At 39.0% G+C, this 26,916-nt stretch overlaps 1 protein-coding gene across 4 annotated transcripts in view; it reads right to left on the reverse strand.

Moving 5' to 3' along the window:
• The window catches only part of MSH4 (mutS homolog 4), a 125,802-nt gene that overhangs the window by 62,792 nt on the left and 36,094 nt on the right, over nucleotides 1-26,916 (reverse strand). For 3 of the 4 annotated variants that reach the window (XM_054532989.1, XM_024245413.2, XM_054532988.1), the window contains exon 8: nucleotides 8,792-8,859. In XM_054532989.1, the coding sequence (XP_054388964.1) occupies nucleotides 8,792-8,859 (68 nt within the window). Of the gene's footprint in view, nucleotides 1-8,791; nucleotides 8,860-18,955; nucleotides 19,028-26,916 lie in introns of all 4 variants that reach the window. The other variant, XM_054532987.1, reaches the window with a different exon arrangement.

Consider the following 26,916-nt stretch of genomic DNA (forward strand, 5'->3'; position numbering starts at 1 on the left):
TGGTCAAAGTGATATTTTTTTCCTAATTTAACCAGAAATTGTCTAGTGCAAAAAGATGTATATTACTAATTCCTATAACTAGTGACACTGTATGAAACTGTGTGATTGCATAATACTATATGTTACATAAATTGACAATAAAGAGATTGCTGTCAGGTATAATCTGATGATTAATTCTTTCCTATAGTAAAATAGAAACATAGCCTTTGCTTATACACTGTTAAAGGTTGAATTGTGTTCCCTCCAAAAAAATTCTGTTGAAGTTCTAACCCTCAGTACCTCAAAATGTGATCTTATTCGGAAATAGGGTCATTCCAGAGGTTAGTGATTGTTACAATGACATAATACTGGAGTGGGGTAGGCCCCTACTCCAATAATATTGATGTCATACAAAGACAGCCATGTGAACACGTGGAAACACAGGGACACCACCATTTGACAAGGAAACACAGATTGGCGTTGTGAACATGTGGAAACAAAGGGACACCACCATTTGACAAGGAAACACAGATTGGCGTTGTGAACATGTGGAAACACAGGGACACCACCATTTGACAAGGAAACACAGATTGGCGTTATGAAGATTCGAGCCAAGAAATGGCAATAATTGTAAACAAATCACCAAAAGCTAGGAAGAGGCAAGAAAGGATTCCTCTACAGGTTTCGCAGAGAGCATGGCCCCAAAACACCTTGATTTCAGATTATTAGCCTCTAAATCTGTAAGACAATAAATTTCTATTATTTTAGGATGTGCAGTTCATAGTGTTTTGTTACACAGCCTTAGAAAACTAATACAGGCCAGGCACAGTGACTCACACCCATAAGCTCAGCACTTCGGGAGGCCAAGATGGGAGGATTGCTTGAGCCCGGAGTTCAAGACAAACCTGGGCAAAAAGGCAATACCCCATCTCTACAAAAAACTTACAAATTAGCTGGGTGTGGTAGCGCATGCCTGTGGTCTTGGCTACTCAGGAGGCTGAGGTAGGAAGATCGCATAAGCCAGGGAGGTCAAGGCTAAAGTAAACTATGATCACACCACTGCACTCCAGCTTAGATAACAGAGTGAGACTCTGTCTCAAAAAAGAAAGAAAAAAAAACAAAACTAATACAAATACTAATTATCTATATAAAGTGGCCATTTCCCGTTCTATTAAACTGCATTGCATTTTTCTTTGTAAAATATGCTTTCATAGTAAAAACTGTTCTTTAAGTATTTAAGATATTTTTCATTCAAAAATATCATCCAAAGCAGTGACATATGGCAAAATATCATAAACGTTAACTGTGGTACTTTGTTTATATTTATATTGATTATTAATGTTTAAGTCTGAAAATCCTAAAACATTTACTGATTCCAACACTGTTAAACAAATGCAAAGAAAAAAAAGGTTAGGCTAGCAACATATTCAAAAATAAAGTGAAGAACCCTCCATATATATTGAAAAATCATTTTATTTTAATATGAACAATGTGATGTAGTATTAGTTGTTAGGGCCCAAATAGGAAGAAGAGAGCATCGTTGGTGTGGGGGAGGCAAAGCCAGAGCAGGGAGAGGACGGAGGGGTGGTATAGTACAGGAGGACAAGGAAGGCATTTAAACTGAAGGTCTACCTAGCAAGGGTATATAAGCCTGAATATGAACAACAGGAGGTTATTCATGCAAGGGAAGAGGGAAACCCTGACACAGGTTTTGGATCCCAAGTAGGCTGAAGAAAGCCTCCTCTGCATAGAAGGGCAGCCTGAGCATGAGAGAGGTGAGAAGGATTTCTGCATAGGAAGACAGTTCAGCAGGGAGTACTACAGCATAGGAAGAGTGAAGATGGTATCTGCATGGGGGAGGGAGTGGCAGTAGTAGGAGACTGGTATTCCTCCTGAATATATAAAATATATTAATATATTAAAAATAATGAGGACTTCTCATTGGATAACAGGATTTCTCATCAGGCTTTTCATTGACAGAGAAGAGAGTTACTAATATGGAAAGAGAGAAAACTAGTATGAACCCTGTGACTGTAAATTGAAATTGGAAGTATTGGTATGAACACATGATTTTCTTTTTTTTTTTTAATGACATGACTTTTAATGTATACATTCTGTTTTCCTTATTATTTCTAATTCTCAAAACAGTAACATATATTCTGATCCCGCATCTTAAAAATCCTGAAGAGAAATAATGAAACCATTTAAATTAACATGTATACCATTTTCTTTTTTTTTTTTTAATCCAATAGTTAATTCCTTTTTATTGCTGGGTAATATTCCATGGTATGCATGTACCACAGGTTTTTTTTTTATTATTATTATTTTTTTATTTTTTATTTTATTTTATTTTATTATTATTATTATTATACTTTAGGTTTTATGGTACATGTGCGCAATGAGCAGGTAAGTTACATATGTATACATGTGCCATGCTGGTGCGCTGCACCCACTAACTCGTCATCTAGCATTAGGTATATCTCCCAATGCTATCCCTCCCCTCTCCCCCCACCCCACAACAGTCCCCAGAGTGTGATGTTCCCCTTCCTGTGTCCATGTGTTCTCATTGTTCAATTCCCACCTATGAGTGAGAATATGAAGTGTTTGGTTTTCTGTTCTTGCGATAGTTTACTGAGAATGATGATTTCCAATTTCATCCATGTCCCTACAAAGGACATGAACTCATCATTTTTTATGGCTGCATAGTATTCCATGGTGTATATGTGCCACATTTTCTTAATCCAGTCTATCATTGTTGGACATTTGGGTTGGTTCCAAGTCTTTGCTATTGTGAATAATGCCGCAATAAACATACGTGTGCATGTGTCTTTATAGCAGCATGATTTATAGTCCTTTGGGTATATACCCAGTAATGGGATGGCTGGGTCGAATGGAATTTCTAGTTCTAGATCCCTGAGGAATCGCCACACTGACTTCCACAATGGTTGAACTAGTTTACAGTCCCACCAACAGTGTAAAAGGAACACATGATTTTCTATTGTATAGATAAATACAGAAATAAATATAGAGGTCAATATCTATATTTATGCATATATATATATATATATATATGTACACTTATTCCCTAGCCATGAGAGGGTTTTAGAATGGTGATACCCCAATAGCAACAAGTACACCTGGTGCTCAGATCTTGATTTCTAATACCATTCCTTACTAAAATGAACCAGGACTCCTGGGAGAAATAGTTGATTCAAAGGCTACCAAGGAAAGTACAAGATAAGCCTGGCTCATTTTCTTGAGGCAGTAAATGACAAAGTTCTCAAAGAATTGTGGATGCATTTCCAAAGAGCATAGAAGCAAATTAGAAGAAGCTTGCACAGGTCAAATCTGAGACAATGTGAGAATCAAAATAAATATTGACAGTAATAGACTATAACCAATTGAATATAAAATCATCAGTCCATATGGATTAAATACATACATACATAAATTGAAAGTTGGATAAATTGAAAGAAGAGCAAAATATTTACACAGTTTCAAGCTACCTCCCCACAAAATACTTATTAATTAAATGGGGGAAATCATAATTGTACAGCAATTTTACACCATCTCAACCAAGTATACAAACTTATCATCATAATGAGACAAATCAAAATTGTGTGCTATATAAGAAGATGCAATGAGAAGAATGCATCATCACTTCTGTGATATTTCTGCCAATGTTATGTAACCTGAATCTAACAATAAAAAAAATCAGGCCGGGTGTGGTGGCTCACGCCTGTAACCCCAGCACTTTGGGAGGCCAAGGCAGGCAGATCACTTGAGGTCAGGGGTTTGAGGCCATCCTGACCAACATGGTGAAACCCCATCTCTACTAAAAATACAAAAATTAGCTGGACATGGTGGGGGGTGCCTGTAATCCCAGCTACTTGGGAGGCTGAAGTAGGAGAATCACTTGAACCTGGGAGGTGGAGGTTGCAGTGAGCTGAGATTACACCACTGCATTCCAGCCTGGGTGACAGAGTGAAACTCTGTCTCAAAAACAAACAAACAAACAAAAAACAAACAAAAAAAGAAAAATAGTTACTAATTTCTGGGGAAAAGCCCACAAAAAGTCATGCAGGCTCAGCTCTGTATAACATAACAATTTTCATAATAATTTTGATCTAACTAAAACTGTTATAATCATACTGGGTGATGAAAAGTAGGGATGTAAGTATCCATGTTTATGGGAGATAAGGAAGAAAAGAAAGTTAAGTATTCATTTTTCTGGTTGGGGATTAACATGAATATAATCAAGAAAGTGAAAAGACAACCCACAGAATGGGAGAAAATATCTGCAAATCATATATCCAATAAGGGATTGGTATCCAAAATATATAAAGAACTCTCACAACTCAGTAATGAAAATACAAACAAGCCAATTTAAAATGGGCAAATAATATGAATAAATATTTCTCCAAGGAAGATACAAATGGCCAATAAGCATATAAAAAGATGCTCGACATTGTCAGTCATCATGGAAATGTATACCAAAACCATGAGACACCCAACAGGCTCACCAGAATCAAAAATTAAGATAATAACAAGTCTTGACAAGGATGTGGAGAAATCAGAACCCTCAAACACTGCTGGTGGATACCTAAAATGATAAAGTCACGTTGCAAAACAATCCAGCAGTTCCTCAAATTATTAAACATAGAGTTATCACATGACCCAGCAATTCCATTCCTAGGTATGTATCAAGACAAATGAAAAATGTATGTCCCTAGAAAAACTTGCACACAAATATTAATAGCATTATTCATAATAGTCAAAAGTGAAAACAACCTAAATAGCCATCAACTGATAAATTGATAAACCAAATGTGTTATATCCATACAATGGAATATTATTTGTCAATAAAAAGAATAAAGTATTGATAAATGCTACAACATGAAACTTGAAAACGTTATGCTAAGTTAAAAATCCAGTCACAAAAGACTACCTGTACATATTAAAATGTTCCATTTATATAAAATGTCCAGGATAGGTAAATCTGTAGAGACAGACAATAGATTAGTGGTTATCTAAGGCTGGAGAAAGGGGGTTAGAAGGAATGGGAAGTTATTGCTAGTGGGTGCAGGATTGCTTCTGGGAATGATTAAAATGTTCTAAAATTGACTGTGGTGATGGTTGTACAACTCTGTGAATGCATTAAAGACAATTAAATTGTAGGCTTTGAATGTGTGAATTGTAATCTATGTAATTACATCTCAATAAAGCTGTCTTATTTTTAAAAATGAATTGTGAAATATATGTAGAAGTTAAACATATTACAATAATAGCATAATGGTAGGGAAGAGGGAAATGATGGTATACTAGTGCAAGGCTCTTATATCATATGTAAAGTATTATAATATTATTTAAAAGTGGACTGAGGCTGTGTCCGATGGTTCACACCTATAATCCCAACATTTTGGAAGGCCTAGGCAGGTGGATTGCTTGAGGTTAGAAGTTTGAGACCAGCCTGGCCAACATGGCAAAACCCCATCTCTACTAAAAATACGAAAATTAGCATGGCATGGTGGCATGCCTGTAGTCCCAGCTACTAGGGAGGCTGAGGCACAAGAATCACTTGAAGCCAGGAGACAAAGGTGGCAGTGAGCCGAGATGGCGCCACTGCACTCCAGCCTGGGCGACAGAGCAAGACTCTGTCCCAAAAAATAAAATAAAAAATAAACAAAAATGGACTGAATTCAGCTAAAGATGTATTCTATAAACCCTAAGTCAATAATTAAGCTAATGAAGGCAATGAGTTATATCTAATAAGCCAACAAAGGAAATGAGATGGAATCATAAAAAATAATACAAAAGAAGGCAGAAAAAAAGAAAAAAGGGAGCAAACAGATGAGAAAAACGAAAAAAAACCAAGATGGCAGATTTAAATAAAAACATATCAATAATCTTATTAAGTGTAAATGTAATAAATACCTCAATTAAAAGTAAGGTATTCTCTGATTGTATGCAAAAAGTTAAGACTTAACTATATGTCACCTACAAAAAACCTTCTTTAAATATAAAGACAAAAATAAGTTAAAAGCAAAAGGATGATAAAGATATGCCATGGCAACACTAACCAAAAGAAAGATGGAGTGGCTATATTAATATTAGATGCAGTAGATTTCATAGCAAAAAATACTACTAGGGATAAAAAGGGTCATTTCATAATGAAAACAGGCTCAATTTATAGAGGATATAGCAATCTTAAATGTTTATGAACCTAATAACAAAGATTCCAAATACATTAGATAAAAACTGATAAAACTGCAAGGAAAAATAGACAAATCCACAATTACATTTGGAGATTTTGACACTCCTTTCTTAATAACTGATAGAACAAATAGGAAAACAAAACAAACAACAAAAAAAAACCATAAAACACCATAAGGATATAGGAGATTTGAAGAACACTACCACGCAACTTGAACAAAGTGACATTTATGGAACGCTCCAACAAACAACAGCAAAATACACATTGTTTTCAAGTTCACATGGAACATTTACCAAGATTAACTCTATTTTGGGCCATAAAAAATGTCAATAAAGCTAAAAGGATCTATATTACATAATACATGGTCTCTGACCATTGGGGAATTAAATTAGAAACCAACAACAAAAAGATATTTGGAAAGTCCCCAAAAACTGGAAATAAAATAACATACCTCTAAAAACCCATACATCAAAGAATTTTTAAAAAGAAATTAGAAACTGTTTTGACCCTTTTGAAAGAAAAAGAAATCACAACATATCTAAAACTGTGGAATACAGCTAAAGCACTACTCACAGAGAAATTTATAGTACTAAAATGCTTATATTAGAAGGAAAAAAGGTCTCAAATCAATGACCTCAGCATCCTCCTTTACAACCTCAAAAAAGAACAGTAGGCACAGAGTAAGCAGAAGAAAGAGTGACGAAACCAGAAATCGGTGAAATAGGAGAATAAAAGAGAAACCAATGAAATAGAAAGTTGGTTCCTTAAGAATACCAATAAAATTGATAACGTCTAGCCAGGCTGATTAAGAAAAACAGAGAACATATTAAAGTTATCAGTATTAGGAATGAGAGAGTGTATCACTGCCAATTTTACACATATAAGAAGGATATTATGAGATAGTTTATGCTGATACATTGAAAAGTTGGGTGAAATGAAAAATTCTTTAAAAGACACAAGCTACCAAAGCTTGTTCAAGAAGAAACAGGTAACCTGAAGAGCACTATGCCTATTTAATAAGTGGAATTTATAGTTAAAAACCTTCCTACCAAAAAAATTCCAGGCTTTAATGGCTTCATTTGTAAATTCTACCAAATATGTAAGGAAGAAATAATACCAGTTCTATGTAAACTCTACCAGAAAATTAAAGAGTAAGGGATACTTCCAAACTTACTTTATGATAGCTGCTAATTTAATCCAAACATCAGTTGTTTTAGGTTACTTCCCATTTGTATATATTGAAGTATAAGCAGCTTCAATTATTTAAGGAAACTCAGTTCTGTGCCTGCCCAACAGCTAAAGCTTTTCAATCTAGTGATGATTTTATTATAAATGAACCTTAAGAGTATTTTCTTTATAATACAAAAAGGCTTCCCAAATATAGATTAGCTTTCAATGGATTTACAAATGTCATCAAATTGTAAATTAAATTTTATTGATGTGCAAGACTTCTTTTCTTTTTATGCATATGGGCAAAAATATACCTGTATTTCATTATAGTAAATATTCTTCAGTTCATCTTAAACGGAAGAATGAAAGCTATTATTACTTTCTTTACAGAATGTACCCATAAGCACTATTTAAATTTGAAAAATATCCAGAAAAGGTGTTGTTTCATTGTTAAAGGTTAAGAATATTTAAAGACTTGGCCAAGTGTGGTGGCTCACGCCTGCAATCCCAGTACTTTGGGAGGCCAAGGTGGGCAGATCACTTGAGTTCAGGAGTTTGAGATCAGCCCGGCCAACATGGTGAAACCCCATCTCTACTAAAAATACGAAAATTAGCCAGGCATGGTGGTGCGTGCCTGTAATCCCAGCTACTTGGGAGGCTGAGGCAAGAGAATCGCTTGAACCTGAGAGACAGAGGTTGCAGTGAGCCAAAATCGCGCCACTGCACTCCTGTCTTGGTGACAGAGTGAGACTCCATCTCAAAAATAGTAATAATAATATTTGAAGACTAATCAAACTTCACATAATGATCACTTTTAAGAAGAATCTTTAGCTCTATTTTAGTTAGTTATTTATTAGGCAAATATTATTATAGTCTAAGTCTTTTGAAAATTATATATAACTCCTTAATATTTGATTAGTGAAAATAGGCCAATTCCTCAACTATCTAAAAAGCAATTTTTTTTGCAACAAGGCCTCACTATGTTACCCAGGCTGGAGTGCAGTGATGCGAACACAGCTCACTGCAGCCTTGACCTCCCAAGGCTCAAGTTATCCTCCCACCTCAGCCTCGCCAGGAGCTGGGACTACAAGCGTGCAACACCATGCCCAGCTAATTTTTTGATTTTTTTGTAGAGATGGGGGTCTCACTTTCTTGCCCAGGCTTGTCTTGAACTGCCTTGACCTCCCAAAGTGTTGGGATTATAGGCATGAGCCACCATGCCTGGCTGAAATTTTAAATTTTACTATAACATACAGGATAATACATTAGGAAAAAAGTTTCCTCTACAGTGGCATAAAATACTCCAGATATCAATAATGAAGGACTTTCCCAAAACATTTTGATATTTTCCAATTGTTACATTACATTAAGACAAGTTCCATCACATAATGTATAATAATATAATACAAAATGTATACAAAAACATACCGTGTCTTGCTTTGGAATTTGGACTAAAACAGAAAGAAGCTGCTCTGTATCAAGAAATCTTGATATAACTGAAACAAACAAACAAATGTGAGTATTTAAACTTTATGGTACAGTTGAAAATATTGACTATGTAAAATATTATCCTCAAAGAATAAAATAGAACAGTTCTACCTGCAAATATTACCTTTTTTGTCTTCTTTATCTTACATGTAAAATGAATATAACTAAATTCTAATGCTCTTTTGTTAATTTTGATTACTCAATCTCACCTCAAAATTTAATGCTGCTAACCATCCCTTCTGCTATGATTTGCCTGTCCCCACCAAAACTCATGTTGAAACCTTAATTCCTAGTGTGGCGATGTTGGGAGATAAAACATTTAATAGGTGGAGTCTAGTGGAAAACATTTGGGTCACAGAGGCTCCATTCCCATGGGCTGCTTAGTGCCATTCCTACCGTGATGAGTGAGTTAACCCCTTAATAAACCTGGATTAGTTTACACAGAAAGGGACTAGTTCCCACACAAGAACAGGTTGTTAGAAAGTGAGGATGCCCCTCATTTTGCTCTTAGCATATGTCTATTTCCTCCTTGACCATCCTCCATGTTATGATGCATCATGAAAGCCCTGACCAGAGGCTGAGTAGATGCCAATGCCATACTCTTGGACTTTCCAGTCACTGGAATTGTGACCCAAATAAACTCGTTTCTTTGTAAATTACCCAGCCTCAGGTATTCCATTATAGCAACACGACTTACCCTCATTCTTGAAACTCTACTTCTCTGGTTTTGATATTGTCTATCATAATTTTCTTCTCATCTTTTTGATCTCTACTTTTCCTCATAATACTTAAAAGATGCTTAGTTTAAAAGTATAGCTCAACCACTAACCACATAACTTCCCAAGAGTTACCTAACTTCTCTAAACAATAGCTGTTATCTTTTAAATGCTGATAACATCTACCTCCCAGGTGTGTTGTGAGAATTAAGTGAGGTAATACTTGTGCTATGGTTTGAATATGACCCCCAACGTTCATGTGTTGGAAACTTGATCCCCAATGCAACCATCTTGAGAGGTAGGATCTTTAAGAGATGGTTAGGTCATGAGGGCTCTGCCTCTGTGAGTTAATTAGTGCTATTATCATGAGAGTGGGTTCTTGATAAAAGGATGAGTTCAGCTCCCTTCCTCTCATATGCATGCATGCTCTCTTGCCCTTCTACCATGTTATGACGCAGCAGGAAGGCCCTCACCAGATGTGAGCCACTTGACTTTGATCTTCCCCACCTCCAGAACTGTAAGAAATAAATCTCTGTCCTTTATAAATTACTCAGTCTCAGATATTGTGTTATAGCAGCACAAAACAAACTAAGATAGAAAATTGGTACCAAGACTGGAGTTGTTGCTATAACAAATACCTGAAAATGTGGAAGCAGGTTAGGAATTGGGTAATGGGAATGGGTAGAGGCTGGAAGAATTTGGAGGAGCAGGTTAGAAAAAGCCCAGATTGCCATGAACACAACATTAAGGGCAATTCTAGTGAAGGCTCAGAAAAAGGAAAGAAATGTAAGGAAAGTCTGGAATGTTGTAAAGACTACTTAAGTGGTCATGATGAGAACATTGGTAGAAATATGGAAAGTAAAGGCCATTCTGATGAGGACTCAGGTGGAACTGAAAAACAAAATCTTGGAAACTGGAGTAAAGGCCATCCTTGTTACAGCTGCAAAGAACTTGGCAGAACTGTATCCATGTCCTAGGATATTGTGGAAGGCAGAACTTAAGAGGAATGCACTAGGATATCTGGCAGAAGAGCTACCTAGGCAGTAAAGCATTCAAGATGTTGCATAGCATCTTTCAGTCACTTACAGTAAAATGAGAGAAGAGAAATACTTTAAAGATGACATTTATAATTTAAAAAGAAGCAGAATAAACAAATTATGAAAACTCTCAGCCTGGCCACATAAAATGTGTGTTCGGGGGGAGAATAGTAGGGGTGTGGTCAAGTGATTGCTAAAAATATTAGTATAGAAAGAAGCCAGGTTCTATTCATGAAAACAATGAGAATGACCCCAAAAACATTTCAGAAATCTAGGGAAGCCAGGACCTTGAGGGCAAGATTTCCAGCAAGGTGCTTGTGAGACCTCAGCATTTGCTGCCCTGCAGCACCTTGGAACTCTGCTCCCTCAATTCTGGCATAGCACCTCTCAGCCACCACAACTGTAGCTCAAGTGAGCCCAGCTGCAGCTCAACTCACTGCTCCAGAAGGTATAAGCTGTATATCTTGGCAGTGTCCACATGGTGCTAATTCTGCAGGCACACAGAATGAAATAGGTATGAAGCCATGGTGGCTTCTGCCTAAATTTCAAAGGATGTTGAGGACAGCCTGGGGCCCAGGCAGAGACTTATCATGGGGCAGAGCCACCACAGAGAGCCTACCACAGAGAGCCCCCACTATGCCTAGTGGAGCCATAGGATAGAGGCCATCATTCACAGAGTCCCCACTAAGGCAATGCCTAGTAAAGCCATGGGAGTGGGGTAATCACCCCCTACCTCCCCACCCTGAGACCACAGAACTATAGGGGGCACCAGCATGTAACTCCAGTCTGAGAAAGCCATGGGCATGAGAGCTGCTGAGTGGACTAAGCCCTGAGGCTGCCTGAGGCCTTAAGAGCCCAACTTCTTCCCCACTGTGCCCCTGATGTGGGATATGGAGTCAAAGAAGATTATTCTTCTTAAGACTTACTGTTGTTTTCCTTGTGAGGTTTGAACTGATTTCCTTGGGCCTGTTACTCCTTTCTTATTGCCTATTTCTCCCTTTCGTAATGGGAATGTTTATCCTATGCCTGTCCCAACATTTTGGATGTAGATAACTTTTTTAATTTCATAGGCTCATAGCTGGTGGGGAATTTGCCTCAGGATGAATCATGCCTTGAGTCTCACATATCTGATTCAGATGAGATTCTGGACTTTCGAGTAAGTGTTGAAACGAGTTAAGACTTTAGGCCTATTGGGATGAAATGAATGTATTTTGCATGTGAGAAGGACATGAATTTGGGGGATCCAGGAGCAGAATGCTATGGTTTGAATGTGTCCCCAAAGTTCATGCATTAGAAACTTAATCTTAATGCCACCTTGATGAGAGGTGGGACCTTTAAAGGGTGATTAGGTGAAGAGGGCTCTGCCCTCATGAATGGATTAATGCCATTATCACAGAAGTGGGTTGCTTGTTCTGGAAGTAAATTCTGGATAAAAGGATGAGTTTGCTCCCCTTCCTCTCTCTCTCGTATGTGTGCTCTCTTGTCCTTCTGCCTTTTGGCATGGGATGATTCATCAAGAAGGCCCTCACCAGATACAGGTCCCTTAACCTTGCAGATCCCAGCCTTCAGAACTATAAGAAATAAATCACTGTTCTTTATAAATTACCCAGTCTCAGGTATTTTATTACTGCAACACAAATAGACTATGGCAATGTATAAAGTGTCTTGCATCTACCACCACTCAAAAACTCATTTTTCTCAATTTATTTTCCAGCTTACAGTGTTCTACAAAAATAAATTTATAGAAAATTGTAGCCTATCCCTTTTAAATATCCCCAGGTATTTTTTTAAAAAACTTTTAACCATTTCAGCCCAGGTGTGGTGGCTCACGCCTATAATCCCAGCACTTTGGGAGGCCAAGGCAGGAGATCACTTGAGCTTAGGAGTTTGAGACCAGCCTTGGCAACACAGTGAGACCCTGTCTCTACAAAAAATACGAAAATTAGCCATGTGTGATGGTGCCTACCTGTAGTCCCAGCTACTCAGGAGGCTGAGGTGGGAGGATGGCTTGAGCCAGGGAGATAGAATTTGCAGTGAGCCAAGATTGTGCCACTGCACTCCAGCCTGGGCAACAGAGCCAGACTCTGTCTCAAAAAAATTAATAAAAATAAATATAAATAAGTAATAAACTTTAACCATTTAACATAGAGATTGTTTTAAAATATCCTTATTTCCCCATACTTGAAATACAGTAAACAATGATAACTATTTCTTAATGACTCATGGTTATTATCATAGTAATATATAACATTAAAAGTTTTTGTGTAGACTTATTAACACTTTCAAAGTGGTGTCATGCTGTTATCCCTTAAAACACAAAATAAGAGCCGGGTGTGGTGGCTTACGCCTGTAATCCCAGCACTTTGGGAGGCCAAGGCAGGTGGATCACCTGAGGTCAGGAGTTCGAGACCAGCCAGACCAACATGGAGAAACCCCATCTCTACTAAAAATACAAAATTAGCCGGACATGGTGGTGCATGCCTGTAATCCCAGCTACTCGGGAGGCTGAGGCAGGAGAATCGCTTGAACCCGGGAGGCGGAGGTTACGGTGAGCCGAGATCACGCCATTGCATTCCAGCCTGGTCAGCAAGGGTGAAACTCCATCTCAAAAAAATAAAGTAACTCACAAAATAAGAAAATGTTTATTTTACCTGCTACCTGTTCAAACTGTCAGGTGTCTTTTGATAGTTTTCAGTTTGCCTACCTCTAGAACTGTCCCCTTTCTAATTTTCTGTTTCTATGGTAATTCATTACGTTAAAACTGTGTTTTGAGGCCTAAGCTCTGATTTTCTATCTGGCCCAAATTCCTACCTAAGGGGTCTAGGGAGTTATGCCCTACAAACCATAGATTCTCATGAGATGGGTTTTATTTGACCCTGCATATTGTGACTTGCTTTTCAATCTGACTCTGGCATAACATTATGAAACAAAGAATACAATATTTAACCCCAAAATATATGTCCTTGCCATGCCTTGAAATTGCCGTGCAAAGTCTCTTGTGGGAATAATTCACATTCTATAGAGAATCCCCTTACCCCTTTGTTTTCTGTAGGGTCCAGCCCCACAGAGTCGGTGAGTTTCTCCCCGTGTGTAGTGACGAGAGAGTGTAGAAATAAAGACACAAGACAAAGAGATAAAAGAAAAGGCAGCTTGGCCGGGGGACCACTACCACCAATGCACGGAGACTGGTAGTGGCCCCGAATGTCTGGCTGTGCTGTTATTTATTGGATACAAAGCAAAAGGGGCAGAGTAAAGAATGTGAGTCATCTCCAATGATAAGTAAGGTCATGTGGGTCACGTGTCCACTGGACAGGGGGCGCTTCCCTGCCTAGCAGCCGAGGCAGAGAGAGAAAGGAGACAAAGAGAAAGACAGCTTATGCCATTATTTCTGCATATCAGAGACTTTTAGTACTTTCACTAATTTACTACTGCTATCCAGAAGGCAGAGCCAGGTGTACACGATGGAACATGAAGGCGGACTAGGAGTGTGACCACTGAAGCACAGCATCACAGGGAGATGGTTAGGCCTCCAGATAACTGTGGACGAGCCTGACTAATGTTAGGCCCTCCACAAGAGGTGGAGGAGTAGAGTCTTCTCTAAACTCCCTCGGGGAAGCTAAGTAGCGGGTGTTTTCCCTTGACACTTATGCTACTGCTAGACCACGGTCCGCCTGGCAACCGGCATCTTCCCAGACGCTGGCGTTACCGCTAGACCAAGGAGCCCTCTGGTGGCCCTGTCCGGGCATAACAGAAGGCTCGCACTCTTGTCTTCTGGTCACTTCTCACTGTGTCTCCCCAGCTCCTATCTCTGTATGGCCTGGTTTTTCCTAGGTTATGAGTATAGAGCGAGGATTATTATAATATTGGAATAAAGAGTAATTGCTACAAACTAATGACTCATGATATTCATATATAATCATATCTAAGATCTATATCTGGTATAACTATTCTTGTTTTATATTTTATTATACTGGAACAGCTCCTGTCCTCGGTCTCTTGCCTCGGCGCCTGGGTGGCTTGCCGCCCACAGTTTTCCTTCCTTTCTTTCCAGATCCAGAAGATAAGCAACTAAGAGCCAGGCATCCTTTCAGGTCCAATGAGAAACATTTTACAACCTGCTATCTCTCTGAAGTCTGCTATCTCTCTGAAGTCTACTGTCTGAGAGATTCCACAACACAATAAAACTTTGTCCCCATAATCCTTTATCTTAACCTGAACATTCCTTTCCATTAATCCCAGGTCTTCAGATAAACTCAACCAATTGTCAACTAGAAAATGTTTAAATTTGCCTACAGTCTGGAAGTCCCACCGCCTGCTTTGAGTTGTCCTGCCTTTCTGAACCAAACCATTGTACTTCTTAAATGTATTTGATTGATGTCTCATGCCTCCCTAAAATATACAAAACCAAGCTGTACTCTGACTATCTTGGGCACATGTTCTCAGGACCTCCTGAGGGCTGTGTTCATGGGCCATGGTCACTCATATTTGGCTCAAAATAAATCTCTTCAAATATTTTACAGAGTTTGGCTCTTTTCGCCAATAGTTTAAAAAATTAAAATAGGCTGAATATATCGCGGTTATATTCTTCATTATGTTCAATATGGCACAATACTGTTATGACATTTTACATGTGATTCTATTAGTCAGACTCCCTTAAGCCCTCATTTATATTGCTCTTTCTCTTTCCAGACTCCTCCTTCTTCCTTTCCCCAAATCTATCATTACAACCAGAATGTTTCTAAAATAGGATTGGATCAGTACTCTCTAGGTTCAGAATGGTCAGCTCCATATTGCCTGAAGGAAAAAAATTAAACTCCTTAGCATTATAAAAAGGCCTTTCATAGTCTAGTCTCAATCCTCATTTCCTGCCATTCCCCAAGGCTTTAAGTCATAAATAACTACTGGCCAATCCTTAAATACAGCAAGCTCTTTTATATCAACTTAAGTACAGTCAGGCACAGTGACTTGTGCCTGCAATCCCAGCACTTTGGGAGGTTGAGATGAGAGGATTGCTTGAAGTCAGGAGTTCAAGTTCAGCCTGGGCAACAGAGCAAGACCCTGGCTCTACAAAAAACGTAAAAATTAGCCAGGCATGGGGGTGCAGGCCTGTAGACATAGCTTCTCAAGAGGCTGCAGCAAAAGGATCACTTGAACCCAGAGGTTTGTTACAGTAAGATATGATAGTGCCACTGCACTATAGTCTGGGTGACAGAGCGAGACCCTGTGAAAGAAAGAGAGAGAGAACAAAAAAAGAAGAGAAAGGGGGAGGGATGGAGGGAGGGAGGGAAGGAAATGACTGGTCAAGATCATAGCCAATGGCATGCATACCAGATCCTTATCCTAACCACTATATCCAAAAAACATCTGCATTACTGCTATGGACGTCAACATACCTTGCACAGGCAAGTTCCCTTCATCTCGAATATCACTGCTAGGATTCTCCTGTTGCTAAAATCCTACTCCTTCTTTTAAGACAAAGCTGAAATATTATTCCTGCAAATTCCATCTGGATTCTGTCTTTATCCCAATTCCCTTCTCTGTGTTCCCATGAACTACTCAATTGTTATTGCATGTATCACATTGCATCAAAATTATTTAATTAGAGTTCTGTTGCCCTAACATGGATGTGAGGTCCTTGAGGACAGATATAGCTTAATGTTCCTCATCTTTTTATCCCTAACACCTATAGAATGCCTATAATAAAGGAGGTACTGGGTTTTTTTTTAAAAGGTTTAGATTCTTATATTTTAATAAACTGTAAAAGTTACCCTCCCACTCTGCCCTATGCCCTGCTCCCCTACTTTATTGTGTGTTAAGATTACAAACCATTAAGACATAGAAAACATGGCTCACACCTGTAATCCCAACACTTTGGGAGGTCAAGGCAGGTGGATCACTTGAGGTCAGGAGTTTGAGACCAGCCTGGCCAACATGGTGAAATGCCATCTGTATTAAAAATACAAAAATTAGCTGGGCATGGTGGTGGGCGCCTGTAATCCCAGCTACTTGGGAGGCTGAGGCTGGAGAATCACTTGAACCCAGGAGGTAGAGGTTGCAGTGAGCCGAGATTGTGTCACTGCACTCCAGCCTGGGCAACAGAGTGAAACTCCGTCTCAAAAAAAAGAAAAGAAAAAGATATAGAAAACAGAGAAATGTTTATTTATAGATATCAGTTTGAAATTTTCAGTCATAAGGAATTTAAAAACTTAAAATATATCAAAATTAAAGTTTAAAAAAATCCAAGTTTATCATCAAAATTTTATCATACAAACAGTATTGTCCTGGGAATAACAGAATACAATTTCAACAGATTCAACAACAAATCAATAGTTTAACAAATATGTTAAACTATTATGTCCTAGCCTTATATGAGAATTATCAAACAAAACGTGCATTTACAAAAAGAAAAATAAGTGTCATCATAACAAGATACTACAGGGAACATGTATTAAAGATGCCTAACACCGACTTGTGGAATCAGAAAGGCCTGTAGCAAAAGTCACATCTAAACTGGAATGGTAAAAGATGAACTGCAGTTAGCTAGAGAAGCCTGGGAGAAGGGGTTGCAGGGAAGGAGGAGGAGGTATTCTAGGCAAAAATTACAGCGTTCCAAAGCCAGAAAATGACAGCAGATATGTTTAAGTAACTTAAAGAAGTTCATTTAGACTAGAAGACAAAATGGAGAGTGAGGAGTAGCAAGAGATGCTGTGGGAGATTACAGGAAAACAGCTATATAGAAGAGTTTGCATTTTAATTTAAAAGTTGTGAGAAGACATTTGGGTTGTTTCCAAGTCTTTGCTATTGTGAATAATGCCGCAATAAACATACATGTGCGGCACATATACACCATGGAATACTATGCAGCCATAAAAAATGATGAGTTCATGTCCTTTGTAGGGACATGGATGAAATTGGAAATCATCATTCTCAGTAAACTATCGCAAGAACAAAAAACCAAACACCGCATATTCTCACTCATAGGTGGGAATTGAACAATGAGAACACATGGACACAGGAAGGGGAACATCACACTTCGGGGACTGTTGTGGGGTGGGGGGAGGGGGGAGGGATAGCATTGGGAGATATACCTAATGCTAGATGACGAGTTAGTGGGTGCAGCGCACCAGCATGGCACATGTATACATATGTAACTTACCTGCACATTGCGCACATGTACCATAAAACCTAAAGTATAATAATAATAATAATAATAATAATAAATAAAGAAAGAAAGAAAGAAAAAAAAATTATGAGAAGAGAATCTAAAGAGAAAAGATTGAAGGATTTTATGCAGACGAGTATAGCAACCACCACCCTCCCCCAGCCCCCCACAGAGATCTGCTTCCTAATCCCTGGAATTTGTGAATATGTTAACTGATAAAAGGAAGTTTCTAGTTAGGATTAAATTAAGGGTCTTGAGATGGAGAGATTATCCTGGATTGTCTCTTGGCTCCAGTGTAATCTTAAGAGTCCTTACAAGAGGGTGGCAGGAGAATCAGTGTCAGAGAGAGAAGATACAAGTACAAAAGCAGAAGTCAGAGGAAGGGAAAATGTTCTACTTCTGGCTTTAAAGATAGAGGAAGGGCTAAGAGCCAAGAAATGTAGGCGGCCTCTAGAAAGTGGAAAGAGCAAGGAAATGGACTACCCCTCCAGAGCCTTTGGAAAAATGTAGACCTGCTGACACACTGATTTTAGCCCAGTGAAACTGATTTCAGACCTCCAGAACTGTGAGATAATACATTCGTGCTGTTTTAAGCCCCTAAATTTGTGGTGATGTTTTATATCAACATTAAGAAATGAATACAGAGTGATATTCTCAGATTTATGTTTTCAAAAGATCACTCAGGCAACAATGTAGAGAAGAAGCTAGAAACAGCAAGGTTGGAGAAGGGTGACCAAATAGGAGGCTCTTATAAGAAATGAGATGAGAGAATTAAGGTATCCTGGGCTGGAGTGGCAGCCATGGGGATAGAAGAAGCAGATACATCCAAGAGGTATATAGCAAGGAGACATGACAGATTTGATGACTGATTGGAAGGAAGGTAAGAGTTAAGAATGACTTTCATGTATCTAGCTTGCATAAAGAGGGTGGGTGTGGAGCTATTCACTGAAACCAGGAAGAACTGATTTAGAAAAGAAGATGGTGGCCAGGCACAGTGGTTCACGCCTGTAATCCCAGCACTTTGGGAGGCCGAGGCAGGTGGATCACCTGAGGTCAGGAGTTTGAGACCAGCCTGGCCAACATGGAGAAAATCCCATCTCTACTAAAAATACAAAAATTAGTCGGGTGTGGTGGTGAGTGCCTGTATTCTCAGGTACTCGGGAGGCTGAGGCAAGAGAATCACTTGAACCTGGGAGGCAGAGGTTGTAGTGAGCTGGGATTGCACCATTGCACTCCAGTGTAGGTGACAGCAAGACTCCGTCTAAAAAAAAAAAAAAAGATGGCACAATTTGGGTACATTAAGTTTCAGGTGATTGAGGAACACCTAACAAATGCTCTTATTCCATTCAAGCTGCTATAAAAAATTACCACAAGCTGAGTGGCTTATAAACAAGAGAAATTTATTTTCTGCTGGGCAGATTCAGTGTCTGGTAAGAGCCCACTTTCTGACTCATAGATGGCACCTTCTCGCTGTATCTTCACATGGTAGAAGGGGCAAGGAGTCTCTCTTGAGCTTCTCTTATAAGGGCACTGATCCCATTCATGAGGTCTCTGCTGCCCTGGTGTAACCACCCCCTAAAGGCCCCACGTCCTAACACTATCACCTTGAAGGTGAGGACTTCAACATATGAATTTTGGAGAAGCACAACATGTAGATCACAGCAAATGCTCAGAAAGCGATAAGATATTTGAGTCCAAAGATCTGGAGAGATATTTAGGCATGAGATGTAAATTTGGAAGTCATGAATATGTGAATAATAATCATAAAACCATGAAACTGGGTAAGTCATACAATAAGGAAATTCAGGATAAAAGGACAACCCAGAAGATATCTTTGAAGAGCCATAGCATTTAGGACATAAGCAAAGGAAAAGAAGTATATTTAAAAGACTCAGAAGGAAACCACAAAGACGTAGGAAGAAAATCAGGAGATTGTGTAATCACAGAAGCAAAGAAAGGCAGTAATTCTATAATGACAGATATTCAGCAGTATCAAATAAATTGTGGACATTTCTCTTATTCAAATAAGAGAACTAATGTGTCCATTACATTTAACAATATGCCTGTTGTTGACTGTGTTAGGTTGGGTTCTCCAGAAACAGACACTGAGGCAAGGACTTACGTGCCAGTAATTCATTAAGAATGTACTTCCAAGCCTGGGCAACATAGTGAAACCCCGTGTCTACCAAAAACATAAAAATTAGCTAAGTGTGGTGGCAGAAGCCTATAGTATCAGCTACTTGGGAGGCTGAGGTGCGAGGATTGCTTGAGCCCAGGAGGTAGAGGTTGCAGTGAGCCGAAATCGCACCACCACACTCCAGCCTAGGCAATAGAGTGAGACCTTGTCTCAAAAAAAAAAAAAAAAAAAGAAAAGAAAAAGAAAGAAAAAGAGAAAAAGAATCTGCTTCCAGAAGAAACCAGTAGAGTAGTGAGAAAAGGACAGAGAAGGGAAACCAAGCCAACCAACAGTGTGATTTCAGGAGAAGTTGTGTGGAAGGTAACTTCAACTAATCTTGCAAAGAAATTCTGGAGTTTAAGTTATATTCAGGTTTTTGCCTAATCAATGTGAAAGAGCTAGGCTTTCATACCTTCACACCATACAGTCATTTAAGGGCTACCAGGCATTTTGGGTACTCTGTGTTTAAGAACAAAGTGCTCTAACAGCCTGAAGGTAGGCATAAAGAAAGAGTCCAGGTGTGGGCCATTAGGCACACAGACCAGCAGAAGGTGCACACCGAAAGGTAAAAGGGATCCAAAACAATCTGTACAGAGAACCAACAAGATCTGCTCCAGTGACCTTGACAAGAGCAGTCTCAGCACAGTACTGGGCACAGAAATGATTGCAGCACATTGAGATGTAGTGATGAAGAGAAGATAGTGAGCATAGGAAATTTGTTTTTCAACAGGTTTGGCTGTGAATAGAGAAGTGATATAGTGGTAGCTGGAGAAGATGAAGTCCAGGGAGAGTTTTTACAAAGATAGGAGAGACATGAGGAAGTTTAAATCCTCTTAGAAGAAGGCCATAGAGAGAAAAATAATGAAGATACAGGAGATAAGTGCAAGGATGGGATCCAGGGAACAGATGGAGGAATTAGCAAGAGAATACCACTTCTGGCTTAAACAAAGGGAGTGAAAAGTAGATAAGTATAAAAGCATATTTGGTAGCAGAAAGTTTAAAAAGATATCAATGGTTGGAACTTGACCAATGTAACATGATTAAATGACTTTTCATATTCTTGGCACTTATGTACTACACTAAATGGCAGGTATAGGTAGACCAACAAGATGTTGCTGTTAACAAGAAAAGGATAGTTAAAAATGGCCTCTTTCTGCCTTTCCCAATACTAAATACACAGGAATACATATATTTAAAAAAGAATACACTGGACAACATTGGACAGGCAGAGTCACAGTCAATATAATACCAGAATTTTGAAGGAATTACACTAATTAAAGGTATTTGGAATTGAACTGAAGAAAACCTACTCAGGTAGTAAATGCCTTCTAGATTTGAATGCACCACTTTCATTTAGACTACCAGAACACAAGCTCGGGTAGTCAGGCAAGTGGAGGTGTGGAAGACAGACCAAGCTGAAAGCAACCAAATACTGGACAAAGAGTAGTACATATAAACAATCCTTCCAACTACAGATTTAAGAAGAAAACTGCACCACCATGCCAGTGGACAAACAGCCAGTTGCAGGCAACTTTCTTTTCCTTTTTATTTTTCATTTCATTTTTTATTTTATTATACTTTAAGTTCTAGGGTACATGTGCACAACATGCAGGTTTGTTACATATGTATACATGTGCCATGTTGGTGTGCTGCACCCGTTAACTCCTCATTTACAAATATCTCCTAATGCTATCCCTCCCTCATCCCCCGACCCCACGACAGACCCCAGTGTGTGATGTTCCCTATCCTGTGTCCAAGTGTTCTCATTGTTCAATTCCCACCTATGAGTGAGAACATGCGGTGTTTGGTTTTCTGTCCTTGCGATAGTTTGCTCTGAATGATGTCCCTACAAAGGACATGAACTCATCCTTTTTTATGGCTGCATAGTAGTCCATGGTGTATATGTGCTACATTTTCTTAATCCAGTCTATCATTGTTGGACATCTGGGTTGGTTCCAAGTCTTTGCTATTGTGAATAGTGCCGCAATAAATATATGTGTACATGTGTCTTTATAGCAGCATGATTTACAATCCTTTGGGTATATGCCCAGTAATGGGATGGCTGGGTCAAATGGTATTTCTAGTTCTAGATCCTTGAGGAATCACCACACTGTCTTCCACAATGGTTGAACTAGTTTACAGTCCCACCAACAGTGTAAAAGCACTCTTATTTCTCCACATCCTCTCCAGCACCTGTTGTTTCCTGACTTTTTAATGATCGCCATTCTAACTGATGTGAGATGGTATCTCATTGTAGTTTTGATGTGCATTTCTCTGATGGCCAGTGAAAATGAGCATTTTTTCATGTGTCTGCTGGATGCATAAATGTCTTCTTTTGAGAAGCGTCTGTTCATATCCTTTGCCCAATTTTTGATGGGGTTGTTTGATTTTTTCTTGTACATTTGTTTAAGTTCTTTGTAGATTCTGGATATTAGCCCTTTGTCAGATGGGTAGATTGTAAAATTTTCTCCCATTCTGTAGGTTGCCTGTTCACTCTGATGGTAGTTTCTTTTGCTGTGCAGAAGCTCTTTAGTTTAATTAGATCCTATTTGTCAATTTTGGCTTTTGTTGCCATTGCTTTTGGTGTTTTAGTCATGAAGTCCTTGCCCATGCCTATGTCTTGAATGGTATTGCCTAGGTTTTCTTCTAGAGTTCTTAAGGTTTTAGGTCTAACATTTGAGTCTTTAATCCATGTTGAATTAATTTTTGTATAAGGTGTAAGGAAGGGATCCAGTTTCAGCTTTCTACATATGGCTAGCCAGTTTTCCCAGCACCATTTATTAAATAGGGAATCCTTTCCCCATTTTTTTGTTTTTGTCAGGTTTGTCAAAAGATTAGATGGTTGTAGATGTGTGGCATTATTTCTGAGGGCTCTATTCTGTTCCATTGGTCTATATATCTGTTTTGGTACCAGTACCATGCTGTTTTGGTTACTGCAGGCTTGTAGTGTAGTTTGAAGTCAGGTAGCGTGATGCCTCCATCTTTGTTCTTTTGGCTTAGGATTGTCTGGGCAATGCAAGCTCTTTTTTGGTTCCATATGAACTTTAAAGTAGTTTCTTCCAATTCTGTGAAGAAAGTCATTGGTAGCTTGAAGGGGATGGCACTGAATCTATAAAATACCTTGGGCAGTATGGCAATTTTCACAATATTGATTCTTCCTATCCATGAGCATGGAATGTTCTTCCATTTGTTTGTGTCCTCTTTTATTTCGTTGAGCAGTGGTTTGTAGTTCTACTGGAAGACGTCCTTCACATCCCTTGCAAGTTGGATTCCTAGGTATTTTATTCCCTTTGAAGCAATTGTGAATGGGAGTTCACTCATGATTTGGCTCTCAGTTTGTCTGTTATTGGTGTTTAGGAATGCTTGTGATTTTTGCACATTGATTTTGTATCCAGAGACTTTGCTGAAGTTGCTTATCAGCTTAAGGAGATTTTGGGCTGAGATGACGGGGTTTTCTAAGTAAACAATCATGACATCTGCAAACAGGGACAATTTGACTTCCTCTTTTCCTAATTGAATACCCTTTATTTCTTTCTTTTGCCTGCTTGCCCTGACCAGAACTGCCAACACTATGTTGAATAGGAGTGGTGAGAGAGGGCATCCCTGTCTTTTGCCAGGTTTCAAGGGAATACTTCCAGTTTTTGCCCATTCAGTATGATATTGGCTGTGGGTTTGTCATAAATAGCTCTTATTATTTTGAGATACGTCCCATCAATATCTAGTTTATTGAGAGTTTTTAGCATGAAGGGCTGTGGAATTTTGCTGAAGGCCTTTTCTGCATCTATTGAGATAATCATGAGTTTTTTCTTTGGTTCTGTTTATGTGATGGATTACATATATTGCTTCAAGGTATGTTGAGCCAGCCTTGCATCCCAGGGAGAAAGCCGACTTGATTGTGGTGGATAAGCTTTTTGATGTGCTGCTGGATTCGGTTTGCCAGTATTTTATTGAGATTTTTGCATCAAAGTTCATCAGGGATATTGGTCTAAAATTCTCTTTTTTTATTGTGTGTCTGCCAGGCTTTGGTATCAGGATGTTGCTGGCCTCATAAAATGAGTTAGGGAGGATTCCTTCTTTTTCTATTGATTGGAATAATTTCAGAAGGAATGGTACCAGCTCCTCCTTGTAACTCTGGTAGAATTCGGCTGTGAATCCATATGGTCCTGGACTTTTTTGGTTGGTGGGCTATTATTTATTGCCTTAATTTCAGAGCCTGTTATTGGTCTATTCAGAGATTCAACTTCTTCCTGGTTTAGTCTTGGGAGGCTGTATGGCTCCAGGAATTTATCCATTTCTTCTAGATTTTCTAGTTTATTTGCATAGAGGTGTTTATAGTATTCTCTGCTGGTAGTTTGCATTCCTGTGGGATTGGTGGTCATATCCACTTTATCATTTTTTATTGCATCTATTTGGTTCTTCTCTCTTTTCTTCTTTATTAGTCTTGCTAGCGGTCTATCAATTTTGTTGATCTTTTCAAAAAACCAGCTCCTGGATTCATTGATTTTTTGAAGGGTTTTTTGTGTCTCTATGTCCTTCAGTTCTGCCCTGATCTTAGTTATTTCTTGCCTTCTGCTAGCTTTTGAATGTGTTTGCTCTTGCTTCTCTAGTTCTTTTAATTGTGATGTGAGGGTGTCAATTTTAGATCTTTCCTGCTTTCCCTTGTGGGCATTTAGTGCTATAAACTTCCCTCTACACACTGCTTTAAATGTGTGTCAGAGATTCTGGTATGTTTTATCTTTGTTCTCATTGGTTTCAAAGAACATCTTTATTTCTGCCTTCATTTCGTTATGTACCCAGTAGTCATTCAGGAGCAGGTTGTTCAGTTTCCATGAAGTTGAGTGGTTTTGAGTGAGTTTCTTAATCCTGAGTTCTAGTTTGATTGCACTGCGGTCTGAGAGACAGTTTGTTATAATTTCTGTTCTTTTACATTTGATGAAGAGTGCTTTACTTCCAACTATGTGGTCATTGTTGGAAGAAGTGTGATGTGGTGCTGAGAAAATGTATATTCTGTTGCTTTGGGGTGGAGAGTTCTGTAGATATCTATTAGTTCCACTTGGTGCAGAGCTGAGTTCAATTCCTGGATACCCTTGTTAACTTTGTGTCTCGATCTGTCTAATGTTGACAGCGGGGTGTTAAAGTCTCCCATTATTATTGTGTGGGAGTCAAAGTCTCTTTGTAGGTCTCTAAGGACTTGCTTTATGAATCTGGGTGCTCCTGTTTTGGGTGCATATATATTTAGGAGAGTTAGCTCTCCTTGTTGAATTGACCCCTTTACCATTATGTAATGGCCTTCTTTGTCTCTTTTCATCTTTGTTGGTTTAAAGTCTGTTTTATCAGAGACTAGGATTGCAACCCTTGCTTTTTTTGTTTTCCATTTGCTTGGTAGATCTTCCTCCATCCCTTTATTGTGAGCCTATGTGTGTCTCTGCAAGTGAGATGGGTCTCCTGAATACAGCACACTGATGGGTCTTGACTCTTTATCCAACTTGCCAGTCTGCATCTTTCAATTGGAGCATTTAGCCCATTTACATTTAAGGTTAATATTGTTATGTGTGAATTTGATCCTGTCATTATGATGTTAGCTGGTGATTTTGCTCATCAGTTGATGAAGTTTCTTCCTAGCATTGATGGTCTTTACAATTTGGCATGTTTTTGCAGTGGCTGGTACTGGTTGTTCCTTTCCATGTTTAGTGCTTCCTTCAGGAGCTCTTGTAAGGCAGGCCTGGTGGTGACAAAATCTCTCAGCATTTGCTTGTCTGTAAAGGATTTTATTTCTCCTTCACTTACGAAGCTTAGTTTGGCTGGATATGAAATTCTGGGTTGAAAATTCTTTTCTTTAAGAATGTTGAATACTGGCCCCCACTCTCTTCTGGCTTGTAGAGTTTCTGGCAAGAGATCTGCTGTTAGTCTGATGGGCTTCCCTTTGTGGGTAACCAGACCTTTCTCTCTGGCTGCCCTTAACATTTTTTCCTTCATTTCAACTTTGGTGAATCTGACAATTATGTGTCTTGGAGTTGCTCTTCTTGAGGACTATCTTTGTGGCATTCTCTGTATTTCCTGAATTTGAATGTTGGCCTGCCTTGCTAGGTTGGGGAAGTTCTCCTAGATAATATCCTGAAGAGTGTTTTCCAACTTGGTTCCATTCTCCCCGTCACTTTCAGGTACACCAATGAGACGTAGATTTGGTTTTTTCACATGGTGCCATATTTCTTGCAGGCTTTGTTCGTTTTTTTTTACTCTTTTTTCTCTAAACTTGTCTTTTCACTTCATTTCATTCATTTGATCTTCAATCACTGATAGCCTTTCTTCCACTTGATCAAATCAGCTACTGAAGCTTGTGCATGCATCATGAAGTTCTCATGCCATGGTTTTCAGCTCCATCAGGTCATTTAAGGACTTCTCTACAATGTTTGTTCTAGTTAGCCATATGTCTCATCTTTTTTCAAGGTTTTTAGCTTCTTTATTATGGGTTCGAACATCCTCCTTTAGCTCGGAGAAGTCTGCTATTACCGATCGTCTGAAGCCTTATTCTCCCAACTCGTCAATGTCATTCTCCTTCCAGCTTTGTTCCATTGCTGGTGAGGAGCTGCGTTCCTTTGGAGGAGAAAAGGCGCTCTGATTTTTAGAATTTTCAGCTTTTCTGCTCTGGTTTCTCCCCATCTTTGTGGGTTTTATCTACCTTTGGTCTTTGATGATGGTGATGTACAGATAGGGTTTTGGTGTGGATGTCCTTTCTGTTTGTTAGTTTTCCTTCTATCAGTCAGGACCCTCAGCTGCAGGTCTGTTGGTGTTTGCTGCAGGTCCAATTCAGACCCTGTTTGCCTGGGTATCACCAGCGGAGGCTGCGGAACAGCAAATATTGCAAAACAGCAGATGTTGCTGCCTGATTCTTCCTCTGGAAGCTTCATCTCAGAGGGGCAACCAGCTGTATGAGGTGTCAGTCAGCTCCTACTGGGAGGTGCCTCCCAGTTAGG

The sequence above is a fragment of the Pongo abelii genome, chromosome 1 (genome assembly GCF_028885655.2).
Source record: "Pongo abelii isolate AG06213 chromosome 1, NHGRI_mPonAbe1-v2.0_pri, whole genome shotgun sequence".
Lineage (NCBI taxonomy): Eukaryota > Metazoa > Chordata > Mammalia > Primates > Hominidae > Pongo > Pongo abelii.